The sequence below is a fragment of the Salvelinus alpinus genome, chromosome 2, assembly GCF_045679555.1.
Source record: "Salvelinus alpinus chromosome 2, SLU_Salpinus.1, whole genome shotgun sequence".
In the NCBI taxonomy this organism is placed as follows: domain Eukaryota; kingdom Metazoa; phylum Chordata; class Actinopteri; order Salmoniformes; family Salmonidae; genus Salvelinus; species Salvelinus alpinus.
In genome coordinates this window covers 79708722-79723413 of record NC_092087.1, presented here as the reverse complement: position 1 = coordinate 79723413, position 14692 = coordinate 79708722, and the positions used below count along the sequence as shown (strand labels likewise).

General features: G+C 45.3%; 1 protein-coding gene and 1 long non-coding RNA gene across 7 annotated transcripts; both read left to right on the top strand.

Moving 5' to 3' along the window:
* The first annotated feature begins 1001 nt into the window (after nucleotides 1-1001).
* On the top strand, nucleotides 1002-7042 carry LOC139544421 (involucrin-like). Of its 6 annotated transcripts, none has more exons than XM_071351530.1 (5): nucleotides 1002-1114; nucleotides 1201-1253; nucleotides 1341-1645; nucleotides 1883-4590; nucleotides 4784-5011. In XM_071351530.1, exons 1-5 carry the CDS (start codon nucleotides 1086-1088, stop codon nucleotides 4809-4811), a joined length of 3123 nt encoding a protein of 1040 aa, XP_071207631.1. In that variant the 5' UTR covers nucleotides 1002-1085; the 3' UTR covers nucleotides 4812-5011. The 6 variants fall into 6 exon arrangements, with proteins under 6 accessions (XP_071207631.1, XP_071207622.1, XP_071207603.1 ...); XM_071351521.1 differs by having other exon boundaries at nucleotides 1341-4232; nucleotides 4263-4590; XM_071351502.1 differs by adding an exon at nucleotides 4667-4703 and having other exon boundaries at nucleotides 1341-4590.
* A 3436-nt stretch (nucleotides 7043-10478) lies between these two features.
* Nucleotides 10479-12568, top strand: LOC139551273 (uncharacterized). Its single transcript, XR_011670239.1, has 3 exons — nucleotides 10479-10601; nucleotides 10675-10733; nucleotides 12228-12568. It is a non-coding gene; the product is annotated as an uncharacterized lncRNA (long non-coding RNA).
* The last annotated feature ends 2124 nt before the right edge of the window (nucleotides 12569-14692 follow it).

Sequence of the window (14692 nt, the reverse complement as noted above, 5' to 3'; positions counted from 1 at the left end):
GTTTGTTAGTGGGTGTTGGAGACACGTTTTTTTGACAATATAAAGGAAACCTTTTATAAACAATGGCAACACTGCCATGGTGATCTGAGCCTTGCTGTTGGAAAACGACATTAGTATCCAAATTTCAGTTGTCGCAGATGCACCTCTCCTGACTTTACTTCTTGACTTTGGTCTACAGTCAGTTGCTTTAGCCCTGCCACTCAAACCAGCCCTACTATATGTTTGCCTCTGAAAAATTAAAGACTCAGATCATCAAAAGCCTATGTGTGTGCAGTGTTTGCATAATGTGAGTGTTTAATTGGCATCTGTCTGAATTCAGAATTTGTCAAAGATGTTGCACTATGTGCAAATGAAACTGTTAATCATCTAATGTTGCTATGCTGAATGAAAAGAAGGCTGTGTAAAATAATGTTGCCTAACTGCTCATATAGCCTCTAATCTTCAAATGAACCAAGTGAATTTTGTACAAGCAATAATTTAAACCGATCAATGAAGTGCCAAGACAAAATGTGTTTCCTACTTTAGAGCAGGGGTGTCAAACTCATTCCATGGAGGGCCTAGTGTCTGTAGGTTTTTGTTTTTTCCTTTCAATTAAGACCTAGACAACTACTGTAGGTGAGGGGAGTAATTAGTGGCCTTAACCTGTCAGGAACTCAATTAGAGAATCAACCACACCTGAGTAAATTACTGCATTCCAAATCAACCCCTAGCCCCTACACCTATCACTTAGTCACTTATGGGCATTTGAAACGATCAGATAGGTTAAAGCAATATGGTAATTGCTTCACCTTGCCTTCTGATAGGCTGGATGCAATTGTGGCCATATTGCTTAAACCTATTCAATCATTTCTGATTCACAGAAGTGTTTAGGCCAGGGTGTAGGATTTAGGGGTCAATTTGGAATTAGGAATCAAATGTAGTTCAGGGGCTTACAGCTGTCCTTAATTAGCCAATGACATTAGAAGGGTCTGGGATTTGTTTAAAAGGAGCAACCAAAAAGCCTGCCAGATACAGCAAAAGGGATATTATGCTAGGGCTTATACCGGCCATTAGTTCTGATTACTGGGGAGGTTTTGAGACGCAAAATGGCCGTGATGATTGGAATCGCTTTCAGGTAGGTTTTTAAAGTATTGATCTAGTTTCCCTTGTCCTTCAGGTGTTACAGGTAGCTTTGTTTTTAACAGACTTTCTTTTTTAAAGAGTTTTTTGGCTTTGTTGCCTGCTAATTGGCGGGATAACCTGTTCTACATCAAGTGAGTTTCTACACATTAATTTCAAGTAACAGTGTTGATCCAATAACTTCAAAGGCTGGGATCTTACTTTACTTTCTTCTAACCTAGGTGATGGGTATTCTGCACCAGGTTCTCATGCAGCATGGCTTGATGCAGGCTCACTTAGGTCTAAAGGATATGGTAATTACAACTCTCCAACAGCTCCCTTAGAAGCGCAGCTGACCGAAGAGCAACAGAAACATCTGGCCGCCATCCTGCAAAAGCAACTAGCCCCCATGCCCCAGGGACCTCAGAAAATGTGGTATCCAGTTCAAATGCCCCAGCAGGAAAAACAACCGGCCGCCATGATCCAACAGCAGACTCTACCGGCCAGTTATCCTAAGCAGCCTCAAGCAGTGTTGTATCCAGCTCAAATACCCTGGAATCAACCAGCTACTGTACTTCAGCATCAGAAGGAACAGGCCTCCATACCCCAGCTACCTCAGCAAGTGTGGTATACAGTTCAAATTCCCCAGCAGCAAAAGCAACCAGCTACTGGTCCTCAGCAGCAGAAGGAACTGACCACCATGCCCCAGAAGCAACCAGCCCCAATGCCTCCACCGCAGAAGCAACCGGCCACCATGCACCAGCAAGTGTGGCATCCAGCTCAATTGCCCCAGCAGCAAAAGCAACCAGCTACTGAACCTCACCAGCAGAAAGAACCGGCCGTCTTAACCCAGCAACCTCAGCAAGTGTTGCATCCAGCTCAAATGCTGCTGAAGAAACTGACTGCCATACCCCAGCAAGTGTGGAATCCAGCTCAAAAGCCCCAGCAGCGGAAGCAACTGGCCGCTGAACCTCTGCAGCAGATTGAACTGACCGCCATGCTCCAGCCTCAGCAAGTGTGGCATCCAGCTCAATTTCCCCAGGAGCAACCAGTCCCTATGCGTCAACTGCAGAATGAACTGACCGCCATTCCACCACACCTGTGGCAATCCGCTCAAATGCCCCAGCAGAATAAGCAACCGGCTGCCATGCTTCAGCAAGTGTGGCAACCGGCCCCTATTCCCAAGCAGCCTCATGACGTGTGGTATCCAGCTAAAATGGTCCAGAAGCAAGCCACCATGCCTCAGCAAGAGTGGCATCCAGCTCAAAATCCCCAGAAGCAACCAGCCCTAATGCTTTTACCGCAGAAGGAACTGACCGCCATACCCCAGCAACCTCAGCAAATGTGGTATCCAGCTCAAATGCCCCAGAAGCAACCAACCGCTGAACCTCAGCAGCAGAAGCAACTGACCGCCTTGGCACAGCAAGTGTGGTCTCCAGCTCAAATGCCCCAGCTGCACAAGCAACCGGCTGCTGAACCTCAGCAGCAGGAGTTGCATCCTGTGCACATGCCCCAGCAGCAACAGAAACCGGCCACCATACCACAGCAGCAACCGACCGCCATGCCCCAGCAAGCATGGTATCCAGCTCAAAAACCCCAGCTGCAGAAGCAACCGGCCGCTGAACCTCAGCAGAAAATTGAACCTACCGCCATGCCCCAGCTACCTCAGGAAGTGTGGCATCCAGCGCAATTTCCCCAGGAGCAAAAGCAACCAGCCCCAATGCCTTTACCGCAGAAGGAACTGACTGCCATACCCCAGCAACCTCGGCAAGTGTGGTATCCAGCTCAAATGCCCCAGAAGCAACCTAACGTTTTGGCCCAGCAAGTGTGGACCTCAGCTCAATGTCCCCAGCAGCAGAAGGAACCGGCCACCATAACGTGGGAAGAGTTGCATCCTGTGCACATGCCCCAGCAGCAACAGGAACCGGCCAACATACCCCAGCAAGTGAGGTATTCAGCTCAAATGCCCCAGAAGTATCTGGCCTCCATGCCTCTGCCGCAGAAGGAACTGACCGCCATGCCTCAGCAAGAGTGGCATCCAGCTCAAAATCCCCAGCAGCAGAAGCAACCAGCCCTAATGCTTTTACCGCAGAAGGAACTGACCGCCATACCCCAGCAACCTCAGCAAATGTGGTATCCAGCTCAAATGCCCCAGAAGCAACCAACCGCTGAACCTCAGCAGCAGAAGCAACTGACCGCCTTGGCCCAGCAAGTGTGGTCTCCAGCTCAAATGCCCCAGAAGCATCTGGCCTCCATGCTTCTGCCGCAGAAGCAACTGACCACTATGCCCCAGCAAGAGATGTATCCAGCTCAAATGCCCCAGCAGCAACTGACCCCAATGCCTATACTGCAGGAACAACCAACAGCTATACTCCAGCAAGCATGGTATCCATCTCAAATGCCCCAGCAGCAGAAACAACTGGCCACCATGCAGCAGAAGCAACCAGCCCCAATGCCTCAACCGCAGAAGCAACTGACCACTATGCCCCAGCAAGAGATGTATCCAGCCCAAATGCCCCAGCAGCAACTGACCCCAAAGCCTATACTGCAGGAACAACCAACAGCTATACCCCAGCAAGTGTGGCATCCAGCTCAAATGCATCAGCAGCAAAATCAACCAGCTACTGAACCTCAGCAGCAAATTCAATCGACCGCCATGCCCCAGCCACCCCAGCAAGTGTGGCATCCAGCTCAATTTCCCCAGGAGCAGAAGCAACCAGCCCCTATGCATCTACCGCAGAAGGAACTGACTGCCATACCCCAACAACTGTGGCAATCCGCTCAAATGCCCCAGCAGCATAAGCAACCGGCTGCCATGCTTCAGCAAGTGTGGCATTTGGCGCAGAAGCCTCACGACGTGTGGTATCCAGGTAGAATGGTCCATAAGCAACAAGTCGCTGCACTGACCGCCATGCCGCAGACGCATCAGCAAGTGTGGCATCCAGCTCAATTTCCCCAGCAGCAGAAGCAACCGGCCTCCACGCCTCTACCGCAGAAGCAACTGACCGACATGCCTCAGCAAGAGTGCCAACCAGGTCAAATACCGCAGAAGCAACCGGCTGCTGAACCGCAGCAGAACCAACTGGCCACCATACACCAGCAAGTGAGGAATCCAGCTCAAAGATCCCAGCAGCGGAAGCAACACACTGCCGTGCCACAGCAGCAACTGACCCCCATGCCTCAGCAATTATGGCATGTAGCTCAAATGCCACAGAAACAACTGGCCCCAATGTCTCAGCAGAAGCACTACGAGAGCACTGAAGATAGTCCCTCTGCTAGTTCTCAGGCCAGCATTGTTGAACAGTCGGGTGTCATCCCAATCTATTCCTACCGTTCCGAATCGCACTACAAGAATGGCAGAACTGTCTTCTCCCAAACCCGCTACACTCCTAGGGAGGCTATGCCTGTTGACAGTGGAAATGCTCCCAAGGACAGTTATGTTGGCATTGGTGCACCAAGCATATATCCACCACTAGTGAAGCTTTCTGCAAGGTAATGGATAACTTTAACCTGGTCTGAACTTTGCTCTGAATTTGAAGTCCTTTGTACTAACCATATCTATCAACAGGAAAATGTAATGGATTCATCCTCTAGAAGCTCTAATGGTGAGAATTGTTTTTGACATTGGTTACTTAACATTCTGTGTTGCTGACACTGCAGTTCTTTCTGCTTTTGTTTCAACCAGGAAGTTGCTGGTGCTCTTGCTGCTCTAGCATGCTGGAATCCATAAACAATTTTACTTTAAAAAATGCCTTGTCTCTGAGATATTGGTTCTCATGTCCAATGCTTGCTGAGAACAGGTGGTGTGCAGTCTGTAGTAAAAATGACTACTGTTCAGTTAATTCTTTGGTTTTTCAAATCTTTTCACCTTCGCTACTGGTTGTTCAAAATAAAAGCTTGGGTCTACATGAAAGCATTTGTCAAGGGGTGATTTGTCAGACATTCCTCATATGTTCGTACTTTAGATGTAGGCATGCATTGTATACAGTGAGACGGTCTTCAACCTCAGTCTAAGCTGTTGGTGAGTAATTTAACATACAGGGAACTGGTTTTAGATGGTCAGACCATGGCTCATTTAGCTATTAGAATTGAGTGACCTTTTGGTTTAAAACTTGTATTTTGCCTTATACTATAGCCCACGCCACATGGCAAAGTCAAATCAGTTTAGCAGTGTCTGTTCCATATCTAGGTGATGGCTCAAATGTTATTTTGGTCACTTAAACCCCTGTTGGCACATCTACCTCCATACTTCTGTTTGTATGGGTTACCTTCAGATGCGTCTTACAATTGTGGGGTCAGAGGGAAACGTAACTATGTTCGGGAGTCAATTTTCCATAATGGTCATAGTTTGTAGGCCAAACCGTTCTGACGCTATAGATGTTTATAGACTGCTTTTTGGGGTGTCTGACCAACACCACTGTAGCTCGGCCCCTGTCCACCGCAGATGCGACAGGTGGATGCAGTGGATTGAGACGCAGCCCATTCAAAACGTTCTAGCTTCAACACGATTTTGATGGGGCCTTTTACATTGACGTGCCTCAATACTCTTCACCTGTAGCCCATTCCTCCTCATCCATTTATTGTACCACAGGCTCCTATAGAATGGATCCAGTGTATTTGATTTTACGATGCCTGGAATGGTTTAACCTATCAATTAACAATATATTCTGTACAGACTGTCTTAAACTTGTACATTTTTCTTAACCAATTATTAATCTAACTGCTTAGTATGAGAATTCAGCCCTTAAATGGGTTTATTAAGTTCCAATGATGAAGCCGGCAAGGCACTAGCAGGGAAGCTTAGCTAGCATAATGTGTCACATGGAACTCATTCACAAACATTGACACAAATGAACACATTTGCCTGCTGTAGTCGACTGCCTGTTTGGCCAAAGACTCATGACACGGGACGAAATTGTATATGCATTCAATGGTCTGCTTTCATGTAAAAAAAATAAATTCTGTGTTCTCGGACAATCTCTTGTCTACCATGCAGTAGCACTCGCATTTGGACACACTTACTCATTCAAGGGTTCTTTAATTTTACTATTTTCTACATTGTAGAATAATAGTGAAGACATCAAAACTATGAAATAACACATGTGACTCGATTCAGGAAACTAGGTGTATGTTGCAAGTGACGACTTCACAGGAGAGCCGTTTGAACGTAAAAATCTAAATGCGTTTTTTTGGCAGAAATTCCTTCTCGAACATGTGAACTTTCATGTACCTTAATAACAAACATGTATGTCACCTGTAAATACAAAAACAATTGTTAAATTACCTTGCTGGTTAAGCCACAGTAATAGTAAGCAAACTTCTCACTAGCCATGATTGTCTGAGATAATGAGTGGGATGGACATACAGAGGAGTTCGGATTGGTCTGCCATATTGAAGCCGTCTGTCTATTTGAGCTCGTCAGTCTGTGTTGGTAATCCTGTGGAACGCTGCTTAAAAAAAAATGTTTTGTATATTGGAGCTGCATAAGTGTTGCTCTCTGTTTTCTGGAGGATCAAGTTTTAATATCAGTGGAGTTAGAGTATGATAGCTAAAGAGGTGGACAAAACCCCTGTCTCCGGATTACATCTTCAAACCGTGCAACCGTGGTATGGCATTCCTAACAGGGAGACGCGTCCATGATGCATGTTTATAGTGTAGCATTAGCTAGCTACATTTTCAGATATGACACATTTCTAATTTTGACAAAGTGGTTTCATTTCAAGCTAAGTGAACTGTTAGCTGGCTGGTTCCCTAGCTGACGTTATTATTTGTTTCCCAGAGCCGTTTGCTTTTCTAGTTAAAAATAACACTGTATAAATCCCAGAACTTCAAATGCTGGCATTTTACGATTTGAAACGTTCTTTTCTTTCGTAGGTAATTATAGATATATTCCCCAAAATAAATTAAAAGGAACCGGCCACAATGCAGTGGAACCTACCGGCTCCCGTGCCTCGGCAGGTGGAGCAACCGGATCCCGTGCCTCAGCAGCAGAAGCAGCCACCCACAATTCCTCAAGTGCCACGACTGGCCCAAATACCTTCGGTGAAGCAGCTGGCCAGGGTGCCTCGGCAGCGGAAGCAACTGGCCACAGTGCCGCGCAAGCGGCCACCCATAATGCTTCAGCAGCGGAATCGGCCACCCACAATGCCTCGGCAAGTGTTGCAACTGGCCCTAATCCCTTAGGTGAAACAACTGGCCACAATGCTTCATCAAGCATCACGACTGTCCCAAATACCTTGGGTGAAGCATCCGACTCCCGTGCCTCAGCAGAAGCAGCCACCCAAAATGCCTCAGCAAGTGTGGCAACTGGCCAAAATACTTTAGGTGGAGCATCCAGATCTCGTGCCTCAGCAGCAGAAGCAGCCACCCACAATGCTTCATCAAGTGTCACGACTGGCCCAAATACCTTAGCTGAAGCAACTGGCCACAGTGCTTCATCAGGCGTCACGACTGCCCCAAATACCTCGGGTGACGCAACTGGCTCCCGTGCCTCAGCAGAAGCAGCCACCCATAATGCCTCAGCAAGCGTCACGACTGGCCCAAATACCTTAGGCGAAGCAACCGGCCACGGTGCCTCGGCAGCGGAAGCATCCGGCCACAGTGCCGCGCAAGCGGCCACCCATAATGCCTCGGCAAGCCAAAATATCTTAGGTGAAGAAATTGGATCCCGTGCCTCATCAAGTGCGTAATCTGGTTCAAATGCCTCGGCAGAAGCGACAGGGCTTGAACAGGAGGGCCAACTCCTCAAGCAACATGGATTTTAGCAGCAGTGATGTTTCTCAGGATTTTGGGTCTGACGGTGACAATGAAAGCACTCAATGTGTCAGCTCCAGTAGCATTAAGGCAGTATCATTGAACAGTCAGTTCTGATCCCAATATAGTTACATATTGGTTTTATGAGAATGGCAAAGCTGTCTACTCCCAAACTTGCTACACCCCTGGGGAGTTTAGACATTTTTGATAGCGGAGATGCTCTCAAGGACCATAGTGACGTTTGGCATCTGAACCAAGCATATCCCCACCTGCTAAAAACTCGCAACCTGTTATTAAAGGGACAACTTTTACTCATCTGAACTTGGCTTTCTGATTTTGAAATCCTTCATACTAATCAACATAATTCTAATGGTGGATCTTTCCTTTGGATGACAATTCTGAGTTGCTGACACTTTCTTTTAGTTTCCACTGTATGCTTTTGCTTCCGCCAGGGAGTTGCTGCTGCTCATGCTACCCTGCATTACTTGAATGATAAAATATTAAACACTTTAGTGCATTTCCTGTGTTTGAAATACTGTGTGGTTAATGTCTACCTTTTGGCTTGCTGGTTGAGAACAGTGTTGGTTGCCAGTGCAATTTGTAGTAAAAGGGAATGTGGTTCAGTTACTAATCTTCTGGATTTCAAATGTGTATATATTTTTTCTTCGCTACTGGTTGTTCAAATTCTGTTTGAAAAACAAAAAGTTTTGTTCTGTTATAGCCGCTGAACACATTTACATGCACACATATTTCCAGTTTTTGTTCTGTGACATTTAAACATATGCCGTTAACAATAACCTGAAAAAGCTTGTACCCTAGTTTTGGTATATGCTGCTTGGATATGGTGGCATATAAACATCTCAATCCTGTTTTTGCAGGCTCCGTTTTGCATATCGTGGGTGTGTGATGTCTGTCAAACAAATCAAAGCCTACCTGTGCAGTTTGATCCACCATAATTAACCTTAATGGCTACTTTCACCACCAATTTAGACCAGTTTCTGCTTAATTATTTTAGGAAGGCCATTTGTCAACTATAGTTTAATACATGCAGCTTCTCTTCTGTCGACTTGATGCCCCAGAAGACTAAAGTAGTGCTCACCAGAATGCCGTCGGTTGATAGAACGCATTAGTCATTTTGTTAACACAGGTCAGATTGTTTTAAGTACCTGGTCGAATGCTATAACACATCGGAAACATTGGTCCTGTGCCAAATGTCATTTTGACAGGTTAAGGAAATTAAAGCTGAGAATGATAACTTCAGTCTTGGGTGTGTATTTTGTGGTTGAAATGCTGTCTACTTGCAAAAGTGTCAAATAACACATTACACATGCATTCGGACTGTGGGCTCTCCTCTGTGGCCCATGTAAGACATTTAAGCGTGTTAACCTTCAGGGCTGCCGGCCCAGACTACATCCCTAGCCGTGTCCTCAGAGCATGCACGGACCAGTTGGCTGGAGTGTTAACGGCCATAATCTCTCCCAGTCTGTCCCCGCATGCTTCAAGATGTCCACCATTGTTCCTGTACCCAAGAAAGCAAAGGTAACTAAACGAAATGACTATCTGAAATGACTGTAGCACTCGCTTCTGTCATCATGAAGTGCTTTGAGAGACTAGTCATATCAGCTCTACCTTACCTGACACCCTAGGCACACTTCAATTTGCTTACCGCCCGATAGATCCACAGACAATGCCGTTTCACTGCACACTGCCCTACCCCATCTGGACAAGAGGAATACCTATGTAAGAATGCTGTTTATTGACTATAGCTCAGCATTCAACACCATAGTACCCTTCAAGCTCATCATTAAGCTCGAGGCCCTGGGTCTGAACCCCGCCCGGTGCACCTGCGTGTTCAGCCCCTCCTGTACTCCCTGTTCACCCATTTTTAACTGGTCATTCGGTGCGGCACAGTTTCCTTTCAATTGAACGTTCCAGAACCTGAAAAACTAAACGCAACCCTGGCTCAGCCCGGTTCCAAACAACAAACAACGCTAACCCGGTTTTACATGTATTAGGTTCTTATTTTTCAGAGTAATTAACTCAAGGACACTAGAGAAGCTTTAACCACGTTTAATTCTTCCCAAAGGTTCTGTACAGCTGTAATTCAGACAACACAACATTTCTCCCATATCAGGTATATATATATCCCACTTAAGACACTCCTTCTCTCCAATCCTTACATCTTACGGTTTAACAGGAAAAGAGTAACAAGATACCAAACCCTTATTACTCCCTTCAGGGAATTTGTTCTCACCTCCTGACCTCAACCCCTCCATCTAATCCACAGAGGTCCATCTGTCTACCCTGTATCAACACGTTGCTCTCCTCTTGTCCACCCAACACATTCCACAGCTGTCTTTCACAGCTGTCTTTCTACAGACCCAGTCTCTTTCACTCCTTAATATACAATGTGTCTGATCTATCATGTCTTTAATATCTCAATGTTCAAAACGTAGAATCCAACACATGGCACATTTTAGACCATTCCATTGGTCGTTACGTGAAATCTCCACGCACCAGGGGCAACGGGACATACAAATAAAATCGGCAATTATCGAATCTCCTGACTTTCATTGGGCAATTAGCAACACCTGAGTATATCAGTTGTCACTTATAAGCCAGCCATTGATTAGCCATTGATTAGCAGTGTCTGGGGATTCTTAAGAAACAACCAAAACATTTGCATTAGTTCTGAATATGATTGTGGTTTTGTTTAGAAAAATAGCTATGGCTTTAGAACTCTTGTTAAGGTTAGCGGTTCCATTTATTGATCTAGTTTCTGTCCATTGTCTAACAGTTTTGTAACATTTGAATGTTTTGTAGAGTTTCTTGGGTATGTTGCCTGCTAATTGGAGAGAGAACCAGTTCTCATAACCCAAAAGGTGAGTGGTTGTTCTACATATTGATTTGGTTCAAATAACCGTAGTTATATAAACTCAGCAAAAAAAGAAACGTCCTCTCACTGTCAACTGTGTTTATGTTCAGTAAACTTAACATGTGTAAATATTTGTATGAACATAACAAGATTCAAAAACTGAGACAAACTGAACAAGTTCCACAGACGTGACTAACAGAAATGTAATAATGTGTCCCTGAACAAAGGGGGGGTCAAAAAGTAACAGTCAGTATCTGGTGTGGCCAACAGCTGTATTAAGTACTGCAGTGCATCTCCTCCTCAGGGACTGCACCAGATTTGCCAGTTCTTTCTGAGAGATGTTACCCCAGTCTTCCACCAAGGCACCTGCAAGTTCCTGGACATTTCTGGGGGGAATGGCCCTAGTCCTCACCCTCCGATCCAACAGGTCCTAGACGTGCTCAATGGGATTGAGATCCGGGTTCTTCGCTGGCCATGGCAGAACATACATTCTTGTCTTGCAGGAAATCACGCACAGAACGAGCAGTATGGCTGGTGGCATTGTCATGCTGGAGGGTCATGTCAGGTTGAGCCTGCAGGAAGGTTACCACATGAGGGAGGAGGATGTCTTCCCTGTACTGTGACACACTGCCCCAGACCATGACGGACCATCCACCTCCAAATCGATCCCGCTCCAGAGTACAGGCCTCGCTGTAACGCTCATTCCTTCGACGATAAACGCGAATCTGACCATCACCCCTGGTGAGACAAAACCGTGTCTGGTCCAGCGACAGTGGGTTTGTGCCCCTAGGCGACGTTGTTTCTGGTGAGGACCTGCCTTACAACAGGCCTGCAAGCCCTCAGTCCAGCCTCTCTGTCTATTGCAGACAGTCTGAGCACTGATGGAGGGGTTGTGCGTTCCTGGTGTAACTCGGCTGTTGCCGTCCTGTACCTGTCCCGCAGGTGTGATGTTCGGATGTACCGATCTTGTGCAGGTGTTTCACGTGGTTTACCACTGCGAGGACGATCAGCTGTCCGTCCTGTCTCCCTGTAGCGCTGGCCACATCTGCAGTCCTCATGCCTCCTTGCAGCATGTCTAAGGCATGTTCACGCAGATGAGCAGGGACCCTGGGCATCTTTCGGTGTTTTTCAGAGTCACTAGAAAGGCCTCTTTAGTGTCCTAAGTTTTCATTACTGTGACCTTAATTGCCCACCATCTGTAAGCTGTTAGAGTTTTATATTCATTATATATGTAAAGTAGTATGTTAACATGAAGTATTTTCCAATATAGAATCCAACAAAATTGTAAAATAGATTGTATGTAGAAGCTTAACTATTGTTCATTAGTTTACTCCAATTAGGGGAGGGGTGGTAGGGTTAGTGGAAAATATTGTATGTGTGATTGGAAATGATGCAGGCATTACATTGCTAGATTGTAGCTTCTATCTGCAAAATTAAAGCTGATCTACCCCTAAACAAAACGAGGCATTTTTCTATTTTTAACTTTGTCTTTGTTTCCTAGGTGATTATGGATATATTCCCCTAACTGCACCAAAAGTAACCGGCTCCTATGCCCCAGCAGAAGTAATAGCGCCCGTGTCTCCGCAGACATAACAAGACCCCGGCACATGCGGCAGGACACTGGCAGATGCAGAAGGCGCCCTTGCTTTGGCAGAAGAAACTGGACCCCGGCAGATCTGGCAGGCGCCCTTACCTCAGCAGAAGCAATAGGTCCTCGGCAGAAGCAACAGGACTCCAGCAGACGTGACAGGCCCACGTGCCTCAGCAGGTCTTTGACAAAGAAATTGATACTACTGTTGCATGATTTAATGATTAATAAACCATTTAATTTCTGCCTATAAATTATACCAATTATTTTCAATATTTTGCTTAAAGAATCAGTTTAAAGTTGTGTTGCTGGTACATAGTGTCTTCAGAAATAATTCATACCCCTTGACCTATTCCCCCAAATTGTAGCCTGAATTCAAGTGTGTATATATATATTTAAAATTACCTATCTACACACACTACCCCCATAATGTAAATATGTTTTTGGAAATGTTGACAAATGTATTGAAAATGAAATGCAGAAATTTCTCTGTTACGTAAGTATTCACACCCTTGAGGCAATACTTTGTAGAAGCACATTTGGCAGTGACTACAGCTTTGAGTCTTTCTGGGGAAGTACCCTTAGAGTTTTCCACACCTGGATTGTTCAACTTTTGGCCATTTTATTATTTTCAAAAAATGTCATGCTCTGTCGAATTTGGTTGTTCCTTGCTAGACAACCATTTTCAGGTCTTGGCATAGTTTTGATTTAAATATAACTTGGCCACTCAGGAACACTTGAGTTTGCCTTTTATGTTGTCCTGGTGAAAAGTGAAATCATCATCCAGTGTCTGGTGGGAAAGCAGACTGAACCAGGATTTCCTCTAGGATTTTGCCTATTCTTAGGTCATTCAGGTTTATTTTTCTTTATCCTGAAACACCCCAGTCCTTAATGATTGATAGCATATGCCCTAACATGATGCTGCCACCGCTATGCTTGAAAATATGGAGTGGTGATCTAATGTATTGGATTTGCCCCAAACATAACTCTCTGTATTCAGGACAATTTTAATTGTGTTGACATTTTTTGCAGTATTACTTTGGTGCTTTTGTAAACAGGATTCAAATGTTTTATTCTGTATTGGCTTCCTTTTCACTGTCAATTAGGCTAGTATTGTGGAGTAACTACGTTGATCCATCCTCAGTCTTCTATCACAGCCATTACACTAATTGTTTTAAAGTCACCATTGTCCTCATGGTGAAATCCCTGAACGGTGTCCTTCCTTTACGGCAACTGGGTTAGAATGGAGGCCTGTATCTTTGTAGTGACCGGGTGTATTGAGACACCAGAGTATAATCACTTCATGCTCAAAGGGACAATCCATGTCTGCTTTTTTCTACCATCTACCAATGAGTGCCTTTTGCCAGGCATTGGAAACCTCTAGTCTTTATAGTTGAATCTGTTTGAAATTCACTGCTCAGAATGCAACTTATGTGACTTAAGCAAATTTTTACTCCTGAACTGATTTAGGCTTCCCCTAACGAAGGCGTTGAATTGAATACTTAATGACCCAAAATATTTCAGCTTTTCATTTGTAATTAATTTGTGCAAAAATTATTCCATTATTCCACATTATGGGGTATTGTGTGTGTGTGTAGGCTGGTGACAAAAAATATACATTTTAAATTCAGGTGATGTGGAAAAAGTCAAGGGGTGTGAATACTTTCTGAAGGCACTGTAAGCGTGCAGTATCATATGTGCTCTCTATGGTTCCAACCGTTGTTGTAGGAATAGGTCAAACTTGCTCGGTGCAGCCAAAATGAGTTGGTCATAAAAGATCAAAGATTGCAGTCATTGCAAAAATATATTGTGTGAAATCGTTAACTAGAGTGAGTAGAGGGAGAACTTATGCAAGTCAGAGGTCAGAGACCTGGCAGTGTGGTGCAATTACAACACCCTCTCAATGTGAGCAAGACAAAGGAGTTGACTGTAGGCTACAGGAAAAGGAGGGCCGAACACGACCCCATTCACATTGACGGGGCTGTAGCGCAGCAGGTCGAGAGTTTCAGGTTCCTTGTCTACATCACCAACAAACTATCATGGTCCAAACACACCAAGACAGTCGTGAAGAGGGCACGACAACACCAATTCCCCCTCAGCAACTGAGAAGATTTGGCATGGGTCCCCAGATTCTCAAAGTTATACAGCTGCAACAATGGTGAGCATCACCTCCCGGTGATATGGCAACTGCTCGGCATGTGACCACAAGGCGCTACAGAGGGTAATGAGTATGGCCCAGTACATTACTGGGGCCAAGCTTCCTGCCATCCAGGACCTATATACTAAGCCGTGTCAGAGGAAGGCCCAAAAAATTGTGAAAGACTCCAGTCTCCCAAGTCATAGACTGTTCTCTCTGCTATCATATCCCGTAAAGATCC